The sequence below is a fragment of the Doryrhamphus excisus genome, chromosome 11 (assembly GCF_030265055.1).
Source record: "Doryrhamphus excisus isolate RoL2022-K1 chromosome 11, RoL_Dexc_1.0, whole genome shotgun sequence".
In the NCBI taxonomy this organism is placed as follows: domain Eukaryota; kingdom Metazoa; phylum Chordata; class Actinopteri; order Syngnathiformes; family Syngnathidae; genus Doryrhamphus; species Doryrhamphus excisus.
In genome coordinates, this window is record NC_080476.1 from 18911504 (window position 1) to 18925264 (window position 13761).

Here is a 13761-nt window from a genome sequence, read left to right on the forward strand (position 1 = left end):
TCCTTCCTTCCTGAGTTCCTTCCTGAGTTCCTTCCTTCCTGAGTTCCTACCTGAGTTCCTTAGTTCCTTCCTTCCTCAGTTCCTTCCTTCCTGAGTTCCTTCCTTCCTGAGTTCCTTCCTTCCTGAGTTCCTTCCTGCTTTCCTTCCTGGGTTCCTTCCTTCCTTCCTTCCTTCCTTCCTTCCTTCTTGTCTTTTCGGTTTATTTAACTTGTAATTTTTGCTTCATATGAATATGAAGAAATTGTAGACATTGACAGCAAAAGGACCCGGGGCCACCAGTTGGTTCACCTCCAATAAAATCCTCCGTGTCTTTAATTGACTCATCAAGTTGTTGAAGAATGAGTACGCCATCTTGCCTGCTAGCAAAAGCAAACATTGTAATCTTCCCAAACAGTCATTTAGTGTGTATTTGTAGAAACAGTCACATTTAGTGTGTATTTGTAGAAACAGTCATTTAGTGTGTATTTGGAGAAACAGTCACATTTAGTGTGTATTTGTAGAAACAGTCACATTTAGTGTGTATTTGTAGAAACAGTCATTTAGTGTGTATTTGTAGAAACAGTCATTTAGTGTGTATTTGTAGAAACAGTCATTTAGCGTGTATTTGTAGAAACAGTCATTTAGCGTGTATTTGTAGAAACAGTCACATTTAGCGTGTATTTGTAGAAACAGTCATTTAGCGTGTATTTGTAGAAACAGTCATTTAGTGTGTATTTGTAGAAACAGTCATTTAGTGTGTATTTGTAGAAACAGTCATTTAGTGTGTATTTGTAGAAACAGTCACATTTAGTGTGTATTTGTAGAAACAGTCACATTTAGTGTGTATTTGTAGAAACAGTCATTTAGTGTGTATTTGGAGAAACAGTCACATTTAGTGTGTATTTGTAGAAACAGTCACATTTAGTGTGTATTTGTAGAAACAGTCATTTAGTGTGTATTTGTAGAAACAGTCATTTAGTGTGTATTTGTAGAAACAGTCATTTAGCGTGTATTTGTAGAAACAGTCATTTAGCGTGTATTTGTAGAAACAGTCACATTTAGCGTGTATTTGTAGAAACAGTCATTTAGCGTGTATTTGTAGAAACAGTCATTTAGTGTGTATTTGTAGAAACAGTCATTTAGTGTGTATTTGTAGAAACAGTCATTTAGTGTGTATTTGTAGAAACAGTCACATTTAGTGTGTATTTGTAGAAACAGTCACATTTAGTGTGTATTTGTAGAAACAGTCATTTAGTGTGTACGTATTTGTAGAAACAGTCACATTTAGTGTGTATTTGTAGAAACAGTCACATTTAGCGTGTATTTGTAGAAACAGTCATTTAGTGTGTATTTGTAGAAACAGTCACATTTAGTGTGTATTTGTAGAAACAGTCATTTAGTGTGTATTTGTAGAAACAGTCACATTTAGTGTGTATTTGTAGAAACAGTCACATTTAGTGTGTATTTGTAGAAACAGTCACATTTAGTGTGTATTTGTAGAAACAGTCATTTAGCGTGTATTTGTAGAAACAGTCACATTTAGCGTGTATTTGTAGAAACAGTCATTTAGCGTGTATTTGTAGAAACAGTCATTTAGCGTGTATTTGTAGAAACAGTCACATTTAGCGTGTATTTGTAGAAACAGTCACATTTAGCGTGTATTTGTAGAAACAGTCATTTAGCGTTTATTTGTAGAAACAGTCATTTAGCGTGTATTTGGAGAAACAGTCACATTTAGTGTGTATTTGTAGAAACAGTCATTTAGTGTGTATTTGTAGAAACAGTCACATTTAGTGTGTATTTGTAGAAACAGTCATTTAGTGTGTATTTGTAGAAACAGTCACATTTAGTGTGTATTTGTAGAAACAGTCATTTAGTGTGTATTTGTAGAAACAGTCACATTTAGTGTGTATTTGTAGAAACAGTCACATTTAGTGTGTATTTGTAGAAACAGTCACATTTAGTGTGTATTTGTAGAAACAGTCATTTAGTGTGTATTTGGAGAAACAGTCACATTTAGTGTGTATTTGTAGAAACAGTCATTTAGTGTGTATTTGTAGAAACAGTCATTTAGTGTGTATTTGTAGAAACAGTCATTTAGTGTGTATTTGTAGAAACAGTCACATTTAGTGTGTATTTGTAGAAACAGTCATTTAGTGTGTATTTGTAGAAACAGTCATTTAGTGTGTATTTGTAGAAACAGTCATTTAGCGTGTATTTGTAGAAACAGTCATTTAGCGTGTATTTGTAGAAACAGTCACATTTAGCGTGTATTTGTAGAAACAGTCACATTTAGCGTGTATTTGTAGAAACAGTCATTTAGTGTGTATTTGTAGAAACAGTCATTTAGTGTGTATTTGTAGAAACAGTCATTTAGTGTGTATTTGTAGAAACAGTCACATTTAGTGTGTATTTGTAGAAACAGTCACATTTAGTGTGTATTTGTAGAAACAGTCACATTTAGTGTGTATTTGTAGAAACAGTCACATTTAGTGTGTATTTGTAGAAACAGTCACATTTAGTGTGTATTTGTAGAAACAGTCACATTTAGTGTGTATTTGTAGAAACAGTCACATTTAGTGTGTATTTGTAGAAACAGTCACATTTAGTGTGTATTTGTAGAAACAGTCATTTAGCGTGTATTTGTAGAAACAGTCACATTTAGTGTGTATTTGTAGAAACAGTCACATTTAGTGTGTATTTGTAGAAACAGTCATTTAGTGTGTATTTGTAGAAACAGTCATTTAGTGTGTATTTGTAGAAACAGTCATTTAGTGTGTATTTGTAGAAACAGTCACATTTAGTGTGTATTTGTAGAAACAGTCATTTAGTGTGTATTTGTAGAAACAGTCATTTAGTGTGTATTTGTAGAAACAGTCATTTAGTGTGTATTTGTAGAAACAGTCACATTTAGTGTGTATTTGGAGAAACAGTCATTTAGTGTGTATTTGGAGAAACAGTCATTTAGTGTGTATTTGGAGAAACAGTCATTTAGTGTGTATTTGTAGAAACAGTCACATTTAGTGTGTATTTGTAGAAACAGTCACATTTAGTGTGTATTTGTAGAAACAGTCACATTTAGTGTGTATTTGTAGAAACAGTCATTTAGTGTGTATTTGGAGAAACAGTCATTTAGTGTGTATTTGTAGAAACAGTCACATTTAGTGTGTATTTGTAGAAACAGTCATTTAGTGTGTATTTGGAGAAACAGTCATTTAGTGTGTATTTGGAGAAACAGTCATTTAGTGTGTATTTGGAGAAACAGTCACATTTAGTGTGTATTTGTAGAAACAGTCATTTAGTGTGTATTTGTAGAAACAGTCACATTTAGTGTGTATTTGGAGAAACAGTCATTTAGTGTGTATTTGTAGAAACAGTCACATTTAGTGTGTATTTGTAGAAACAGTCATTTAGTGTGTACGTATTTGTAGAAACAGTCACATTTAGTGTGTATTTGTAGAAACAGTCATTTAGTGTGTATTTGTAGAAACAGTCACATTTAGCGTGTATTTGTAGAAACAGTCACATTTAGCGTGTATTTGTAGAAACAGTCATTTAGTGTGTATTTGTAGAAACAGTCACATTTAGTGTGTATTTGTAGAAACAGTCATTTAGTGTGTATTTGTAGAAACAGTCACATTTAGTGTGTATTTGTAGAAACAGTCACATTTAGTGTGTATTTGTAGAAACAGTCACATTTAGTGTGTATTTGTAGAAACAGTCATTTAGCGTGTATTTGTAGAAACAGTCACATTTAGCGTGTATTTGTAGAAACAGTCATTTAGCGTGTATTTGTAGAAACAGTCATTTAGCGTGTATTTGTAGAAACAGTCACATTTAGCGTGTATTTGTAGAAACAGTCACATTTAGCGTGTATTTGTAGAAACAGTCATTTAGCGTGTATTTGTAGAAACAGTCATTTAGCGTGTATTTGGAGAAACAGTCACATTTAGTGTGTATTTGTAGAAACAGTCATTTAGTGTGTATTTGTAGAAACAGTCACATTTAGTGTGTATTTGTAGAAACAGTCATTTAGTGTGTATTTGTAGAAACAGTCACATTTAGTGTGTATTTGTAGAAACAGTCACATTTAGTGTGTATTTGTAGAAACAGTCACATTTAGTGTGTATTTGTAGAAACAGTCACATTTAGTGTGTATTTGTAGAAACAGTCACATTTAGTGTGTATTTGGAGAAACAGTCACATTTAGTGTGTATTTGTAGAAACAGTCATTTAGTGTGTATTTGTAGAAACAGTCACATTTAGTGTGTATTTGTAGAAACAGTCACATTTAGTGTGTATTTGTAGAAACAGTCATTTAGTGTGTATTTGTAGAAACAGTCATTTAGTGTGTATTTGTAGAAACAGTCATTTAGTGTGTATTTGTAGAAACAGTCATTTAGTGTGTATTTGTAGAAACAGTCATTTAGTGTGTATTTGTAGAAACAGTCATTTAGTGTGTATTTGTAGAAACAGTCACATTTAGTGTGTATTTGTAGAAACAGTCATTTAGTGTGTATTTGTAGAAACAGTCATTTAGTGTGTATTTGTAGAAACAGTCATTTAGTGTGTATTTGTAGAAACAGTCACATTTAGTGTGTATTTGTAGAAACAGTCACATTTAGTGTGTATTTGTAGAAACAGTCACATTTAGTGTGTATTTGTAGAAACAGTCATTTAGCGTGTATTTGTAGAAACAGTCACATTTAGCGTGTATTTGTAGAAACAGTCATTTAGTGTGTATTTGTAGAAACAGTCATTTAGTGTGTATTTGTAGAAACAGTCATTTAGTGTGTATTTGTAGAAACAGTCACATTTAGTGTGTATTTGTAGAAACAGTCACATTTAGTGTGTATTTGTAGAAACAGTCATTTAGTGTGTATTTGTAGAAACAGTCACATTTAGTGTGTATTTGTAGAAACAGTCACATTTAGTGTGTATTTGTAGAAACAGTCACATTTAGCGTGTATTTGTAGAAACAGTCACATTTAGTGTGTATTTGTAGAAACAGTCATTCAGTGTGTATTTGTAGAAACAGTCACATTTAGTGTGTATTTGTAGAAACAGTCACATTTAGTGTGTATTTGTAGAAACAGTCATTTAGTGTGTATTTGTAGAAACAGTCACATTTAGTGTGTATTTGTAGAAACAGTCACATTTAGTGTGTATTTGTAGAAACAGTCATTTAGTGTGTATTTGTAGAAACAGTCACATTTAGTGTGTATTTGTAGAAACAGTCATTTAGCGTGTATTTGTAGAAACAGTCACATTTAGCGTGTATTTGTAGAAACAGTCACATTTAGTGTGTATTTGTAGAAACAGTCATTTAGTGTGTATTTGTAGAAACAGTCATTTAGTGTGTATTTGTAGAAACAGTCACATTTAGTGTGTATTTGTAGAAACAGTCATTTAGTGTGTATTTGTAGAAACAGTCACATTTAGTGTGTATTTGTAGAAACAGTCATTTAGTGTGTATTTGTAGAAACAGTCACATTTAGTGTGTATTTGTAGAAACAGTCATTTAGTGTGTATTTGGAGAAACAGTCACACAAAAAAAACACCAAAACCCAAACGGACGCCGAGGACACGAGTCAGGATGCTTTGGGAAAAAGTACACGTGAATACTTCAATCCGTGCATTTGTGAAAGGATCATCCAAAGCCTCAAACGCCATGTGGCAACACGGGTTTTAATGCTGCAACGTACAACAACGGTCGCTACTTTTCAGAAATGCTGATGAAGGAAAACGGAACGACGATTCCCATCTTGGAATAAATAACAAAGCAGGAAAACATTAAGCGACTAGCTTGAACACACTAGCTTGAAATACATGAATTCATTCTGCTTGTACTTGAAAAAAACCCAAAAAGATGTTTTGATGATAATAGATTGACCTTGAACTTAAATAAAACTAAAATCATGCTGTCTTCACTCTGCAAAAAAGGCCAGTAAGGATAATTCATAATGGCGCCTACAGAGAACATACTAACTCCTTATTTGTAAAATGACAAATACTTCAACTTGCTGATATAGTTCATATTCAAACAGCTAAAATAATAATACATAAGGCTAAAAATAAGCAATTAGCTAAAAATGTTATGTAATACTTCTCTACAAGAGAGGAGAAATATCATCTCAGGGAAGAAGTAGTACATTTGAAAATTACTTCAATTACATTAAATTACATTAAATTAAACTTTCCTTCCTTCCTTCCTTCCTTCCTTCCTGAGTTCCTTCCTGAGTTCCTTCCTTCCTGAGTTCCTTCCTTCCTGAGTTCCTTCCTTGCTGAGTTCCTTCCTGAGTTCCTTCCTTCCTTCCTTCCTTCCTGAGTTCCTTCCTTCCTTCCTTCCTTCCTTCCTTCCTTCCTTCCTTCCTTCCTTCCTTCCTGAGTTCCTTCCTGAGTTCCTGAGTTCCTTTCTTCCTTCCTTCCTTCCTTCCTTCCTTCCTTCCTTCCTGAGTTCCTTCCTGAGTTCCTTCCTGAGTTCCTTCCTTCCTTCCTGAGTTCCTTCCTTCCTTCCTGAGTTCCTTCCTTCCTGAGTTCCTTCCTGAGTTCCTTCCTTCCTGAGTTCCTGAGTTCCTTCCTTCCTGAGTTCCTTCCTGAGTTCCTTCCTTGCTTCCTTCCTGAGTTCCTTCCTTGCTTCCTTCCTGAGTTCCTTCCTTCCTGAGTTCCTTCCTTCCTGAGTTCCTTCCTTCCTTCCTGAGTTCCTTCCTTCCTTCCTTCCTGAGTTCCTTCCTTCCTTCCTGAGTTCCTTCCTTCCTGAGTTCCTTCCTTCCTGAGTTCCTTCTTTCCTAACTTCCTTCCTTCCTTCCTGAGTTCCTTCCTTCCTGAGTTCCTTCCTTCCTGAGTTCCTTCCTGGGTTCCTTCCTGAGTTCCTTCCTTCCTTCCTGAGTTAAATTAAATTAAATTAAATTAAATTAAATTAAATTAAATTAAATTAAATTAAATTAAATTAAATTAAATTAAATTAAATTAAATTAAATTAAATTAAATTAAATTAAATTAAATTAAATTAAATTAAATTAAATTAAATTAAATTAAATTAAAAAAAAACAAAAAAAACCTTAAACTGTATTATGGAAAGCAGGAAGTGAACAAATGTAACAGTTACTGATTGTAAAAGTACCAGATGGAGGGGTAGGATTTAATAAGCTTTGCTTCTTCCTACTCCTTTTGGACATGCTACGCTAGGACTACGTTATGCTAGCCATAGCATTTCAGTATGTGGAATCAAACTATGGGATGGATTGAGTAAGGGAATCAAACAAATACAACTCGTATGCCGATGTCGGCACTTTCGCTCCTTCCTGTTTTGGATTTTTGTGTAATCCCGTAAACAAATACTTCACAAAAATACAATAAAGAAAGTCAAACAATGACAGGAAGTAGTTTATTCTACAGGTTTAGACTAATAGTTGCCCTGTCGCCATGGCAACGTCATCAAAAAAAAAGCTCATTTCCAAAGAATATTGGTCATTTCAGCCCTCTCTATTTCTGAGGACGAGCGGCAAGGTAATTAATTCCCCCTGCCGCCTGTTTCCCTTCCCTACCCCCCCCCCCCCCCCCCTCGGAATGGGGGCCGAGGGAATGTCATTTACGCTAATTACCTTTTACATCGCCGTCTCAAATTCAACTTTCCTTTTCATGTCGAAACACTTGCCGCTTTTAAGCTTCCGATATTAAAATAGAGCAGCAAAATCGTCCAAAAAAAATGAAGATTATTCCCTTTGATGCCAGCAGAGGGCAGAAATATTCAACATGATACTAAATAAATATTAGCGCCGCTAATGTCAATTAATTACATATGACTTCTGCACTTGCCGATTAGGATTATTGCCATATCCTATATGCTTTAATGTTGCTGTTTGATGCATATTTACTGTATTGATATTTGTCATTTTATATAACGTATATACATTTTCAGCACTCCCGAGCACTTCAGGCTGCATTTGTAAATAAGGATTGTTTTTTAAAAAATTTATTATTATTTTATTATTAAATAATATAAATAATAAAAAATAATAATACATTTTAATAATATATTATTAATAATAAAATAAATAAATTATTTTAAAAAATTAAAATATAAAAAATAATAAAATTATAATTAATTAAATAATATAAAGAATAATAATATTAATAATATATTAATAATCAATATTTACTGTATTGATATTTGTAATTTTATATAACGTTGTTCTTATTTTCAGCACTCCCGAGCGCTTCAGGCTGCATTTGTTAATAAGGATTTTTTTTAATTGCTTGCCTGGGTAAATAAAGGTAAAAAAATAAAATAAAATTATTATTATTTTATTATTATTAAATAATATAAATTATAAAAGAAAAAAAAATAATAATAATACATTTTAATAATATATTAATAATAATTAAATAAATAAATAATTAACAATTTAGATATAAAATAATAAAATTATAATTAATTATTAAATAATATAAAAATAATAATATTAATAATATATTAATAATCAATATTTACTGTATTGATATTTGTAATTTTATATAACGTTATTCTCCCGAGCACTTCAGGCTGCATTTGTAAATAAGGATTTTTTTTTAAATTGCTTGCTTGGGTAAACAAAGGTAAAAATATATATAAAATTATTATTATTGTATTATTAAATAATATAATTATAAAAATAATATTAAAATAATAATAAATTTTAATAATATATTAATAATAATAAAATAAAAATATTTTTATTAAAAATAATTATAAATAATAATTATAAATAAATATTATAAAATTTAATATAAAATTATAAAATATGTAAATACTTTAAAAACATTTTTAAAATATTAAAATTATTATTAAATAATATACAAAATAATATACAAATAATACTATTAATAATATATTAATGATAATAAAATACATAAATAATCATAAATAATTTAAAAAATAAAAAAATATGGGGTCATTATTTGCTTTGTGACGCATGCTCATTTGCATACGGCTCTGATGCACATGCGGATAAAAAAAAAAACAACACTGTAAGAAGTGACACCGCCAGATAACAAAATAATCAACAGCAACCCGGAGCACCGTCCCTGTTTTGGCACTACGGCCACCGCTTGCAACCAGACTGCGTAATTGCAACACTTAAAAGTCGGATTTCAAACGCAACACAGACGGAGGGGCGTTCATTCAATCGGAATCGGCAGCCATATCGGATAGAAATCCAATCCAGGATATATAGAAATAAAACAAAGAGATATAGATTTATAGATTTGTTATTAATAATTATCCACGCAGGTGTAATCCCGTAAAAGCAACCCGGGGATCGATGCACACGAAAGCCGACCAAAGTAGCCCGAATGTGGGGAATAAAAGGCAAAGTCGATACGCATCCGTGCTCATCATCCATGTCACAGCCGGAAAACACGCACCCACACTCGGGCTGCTTACCTTCGTATACAGGGGCCATCGGTGCAAGGCTCGATGTTATTCATGGCAAACAATAAATGCTGATTTCCGCTCAAAACTCAATAAAAATCTGCCATCTTGGACGAGAGGTGTCTCCTGCATTACTGGCCCCGGTTCATGAGTGATGAAAACGGCTTAGAATTCCCGTCCGGGGCGTCTTTGCACGGTGGTTCCCGATGACCGCGGATGATCTGGTCTGGAGGCTCCGTGGGTGAGCCGCTATGACGGCTCGTCGTCAGCCGTGGTGCGACATGTCCGTGGAGTGAGGAGTCTGCAAAAGTTGCAGAGGACCGACTGGCTGAGCAGCGAGTTTGCTATGCGTGTGTGTGTGTGTGTGTTTGTGTGTGTGTGTGTGTGTGTGCAGCGAGAGAGTCGATTGTCGAGCGAGTCGATGGGGGCGACGCCAGGGGGAACGAATCGTCACGAAAACATGGATTGATGGCTAGGATTTATATTAAAAAAAACACAAACATTGTCTTAAAAAAAAAAACATTATTAATAGATTAATAGATTTAACTAAATTATTAATTTATTTAATTTATTTAATTTATTTAATTTATTTAATTTATTTAATTTATTTATTTTTTATTTTTTTTTAAATTATTTGAAATTATTTAAAAAATAAATTTCTGTTGTTATTTTTTTATACATACATTTTATCGAGTCGATGGGGGCGACGCCAGGGGGAACGAATTGTCACGAAAACATGGATTGATGGCTAGGATTTCTATTAAAAAAAACACACAGATATTGTCTAAAAAATAAAAAAATAATAATTATAACAATATTAAGCAACGTGCTTCCAATTTTTAGACCATTATTAATAGATTAATAGATTTAACTAAATTATTGATGTATTTAATTTATTTATTTTTAAATAATTTAAAATTATTTTAAATTATTTTTAAATTATTTTAAATTATTTTAAATTATTTTAAAAAATACATTTCTGTTGCAAAATTTTAATACATTTTCCATTCATAGAGCAAGAGAGTCGATTGTCGAGCGAGTCGATTGGGGCGATGGCAGGGAGAATGAATCGTCACAAAAACATGGATTGATGGCTAAGATTTATTTTTAAAAAAGTAACACAGACATTGTCTAAAAAAAATATATTAAAAAAATGTAACAAAATAATTATAACAATATTTAATTTAATTTAATTTAATTTAATTTAATTTAATTTAATTTAATTTAATTTAATTTAATTTAATTTAATTTAATTTAATTTAATTTAATTTAATTTAATTTAATTTAATTTAATTTAATTTAATTTAATTTAATTTAATTTAATTTAATTTAATTTAATACTATTTACGCCAGGGGGAACGAATCGTCACGAAAACATGGATTGATGGCTAGGATTTATATTAAAAAAAACACAAACATTGTCTAAAAAAAAAACAAAAACATTATTAATAGATTAATAGATTTAACTAAATTATTAATTTATTTAATTTATTCAATTTATTTATTTTTTAATTTTTTTAAAATTATTTTAAATTATTAAAAAAATAAATTTCTGTTGTTATTTTTTTATACATACATTTTATCCATTCATACAGCGAGAGAGTCGATTGTCGAGCGAGTCGATGGGGGCGACGCCAGGGGGAACGAATCGTCACGAAAACATGGATTGATGGCTAGGATTTATATAAAAAAAAACACACAGATATTGTCTAAAAATTAAAAAAATAATAATTATAACAATATTAAGCAACGTGCTTCCAATTTTTAGACCATTATTAATAGATTAATAGATTTAACTAAATTATTGATGTATTTAATTTATTTATTTTTAAATAATTTAAAATTATTTTAAATTATTTTAAATTATTTTAAATTATTTTAAAATTATTTTAAATTATTTTAAATTATTTTAAATTATTTTAAATTATTTTAAATTATTTTAAAAAATACATTTCTGTTGCAAAATTTTAATACATTTTCCATTCATACAGCAAGAGAGTCGATTGTCGAGCGAGTCGATTGGGGCGATGGCAGGGAGAATGAATCGTCACAAAAACATGGATTGATGGCTAAGATTTATTTTTTAAAAAGTAACACAGACATTGTCTAAAAAAATATATTAAAAAATGTAACAAAAATAATTATAACAATAATTTTATTTTATTTTATTTTATTTTATTTTATTTTATTTTATTTTATTTTATTTTATTTTATTTTATTTTATTTTATTTTATTTTATTTTATTTTATTTTATTTTATTTTATTTTATTTTTATTTATTTTTAAATTATAAAAAAAATACATTTCTGTTGTTATTTTTTTATACATTTTCCAACTTCCATACCATAATATTTTGACTTTATTCCCATAATATTTATAATAATAAGTATTTTTTATAATATTTATAATAACTTTTCATTTTTCTGGACGAAATATGTATAAAGTAGTAACACAGACATTGTCTAAAAAAATTATAAAAAATAATTATAAATAAATAAAAATAATTATGACAATATTAAGCAACGCGCTTCCAATTTTTAGACCATTATTAATAGACTATAGTTTCCATTACATTCAGCATTTATTTATTTATGTATTCATGTATTCTTTATTCTCTTAAAATTATTAAAATCTTTATTTTATTTATTTTATTTATTTTATTTATTTATAAATAATTATTTTAAATTATTTAAAAAGAATTATGTTGTTATTTTTTATGTGTTCATGTGTTCATGTATTCTTTATTCTCTTAAAATTATTTTTTTTAAATGTAATTTATTTTTAAATTATTTTTAAAAATTAAATTTCTGCTGTTATATTTTTTTATACATTTTCCAACAATTTCAACTCCTGCTTGTAAATTATCTTCTTAAAATTATGACTTTATTTTTATTATATATATATATATATATATATATATATATATATATATATATATATATATATATATATATATATATATATATATATATATATATATATATATATATATAATATTTTGACTAAATTCCCATAATATTATAATTTTTCCGACCAGTCCAGGGTGTACCTCGCCTCGTGAGGAAAAGTGGTATAAAATGAATAAATGAATGAATTATAATTTTTCACATGATCATCATTTTGCTTAGTATGTTTCTTATATTACCTTTTTAAAATATATTTTTTCCTTAATATTTCAACTATATGCTAATGTCCGAAATGTCAGTATTTGTTTTCTTATAATATGATGTTATTCTGATGAAATTATAACTTTTCCCTCTTAATATGTTGAATTTATTTATTACAAACGTACTTGCTAATAACAGTATTCCTGTTGGACGATGCGGTGTGCGTTTGCTCATGTCTGCCTCCAATTGGGACACGCCCACCAAGCTCCATCATGATGACATGAGATTTGCACACAACGGACCTGGAATGGAATCGGATTACATCGGCTCACGCCAGTGTGATTAATCTGTCATTTAGCAGCGACGCTAAAAATTGCACGGGCGGCATTACGCGCCAATCTCGAAATGAAACATGGCGGCACGTGATGTGCGGATCTAGGTTAACCCGACCTTATCCGCACAAATGTATGAATTAAGTACCGATGGTTATTTTTAATATTTTTGCAATAACGATCACCTAATACATAATATTCCAGCGAGGTTAGCGCTGAGCTTCCCATCCTGTTATGCGATGACTTATTTAGCATGAAGGATGCTAACACAGCCTGCAGCCTGAACACACATCATAAAGTGCTGACCATCGGACATCTTGCATGTGGTGATGTAACTGCGGGACGGGCGTCCAATTAGATCGCCGTGACCCCCCCACCCCTGCCCCGGGGGGGTTTGCACAGACGTGGAGTAAATTTATTTAGCATTAAAACACAAACTGTTATTCCGGTTTCTTCTTCCGGAGGCCTTCTGATGAATTTGTTTGAATTTGAACAATACAATAATCTAATATACCTTGGTTAACATCATTATCCAGACTCTAACCAAAGCATAGGTAAATCCAATGTAATCCAAATATACACATTTGTTATTTTTACAGTGAAAACATTCAGAAATGCAAATAAATAAGAAATCCATACATTAAGGTTTAATGTAGTGTATCCAAAGTGTGTCCCGGGGGCCATTTGTGGTCCGTGATTGTAGTTCTGTGTTAGCTATTTACTTGCCTAATTTAATATACACTCTTAAAGGTACAGGGGACATATTATGCTCATTATTCGGCTCCTTGTATTGAGTTGTGGATTCCTAAAAAATTGATGTACCTCTACTAATAATAATACATAATAGTCCACAATTAAATTAAATTAAATTAAATTAAATTAAATTAAATTAAATTAAATTAAATTAAATTAAATTAAATTAAATTAAATTA

General features: G+C 30.4%; 1 protein-coding gene across 2 annotated transcripts in view; it reads right to left on the reverse strand.

The window, feature by feature from the left end:
- hipk2 (homeodomain interacting protein kinase 2) overlaps positions 1-9768 on the reverse strand; it is an 88935-nt gene extending 79167 nt beyond the window's left edge. For both annotated transcript variants that reach the window (XM_058088230.1, XM_058088229.1), the window contains exon 1: positions 9404-9768. In XM_058088230.1, the coding sequence (XP_057944213.1) occupies positions 9404-9422 (19 nt within the window). In that variant the 5' untranslated portion in view covers positions 9423-9768. The remainder of the gene's footprint in view (positions 1-9403) is intronic.
- Between the last annotated feature and the right edge of the window lie 3993 nt (positions 9769-13761).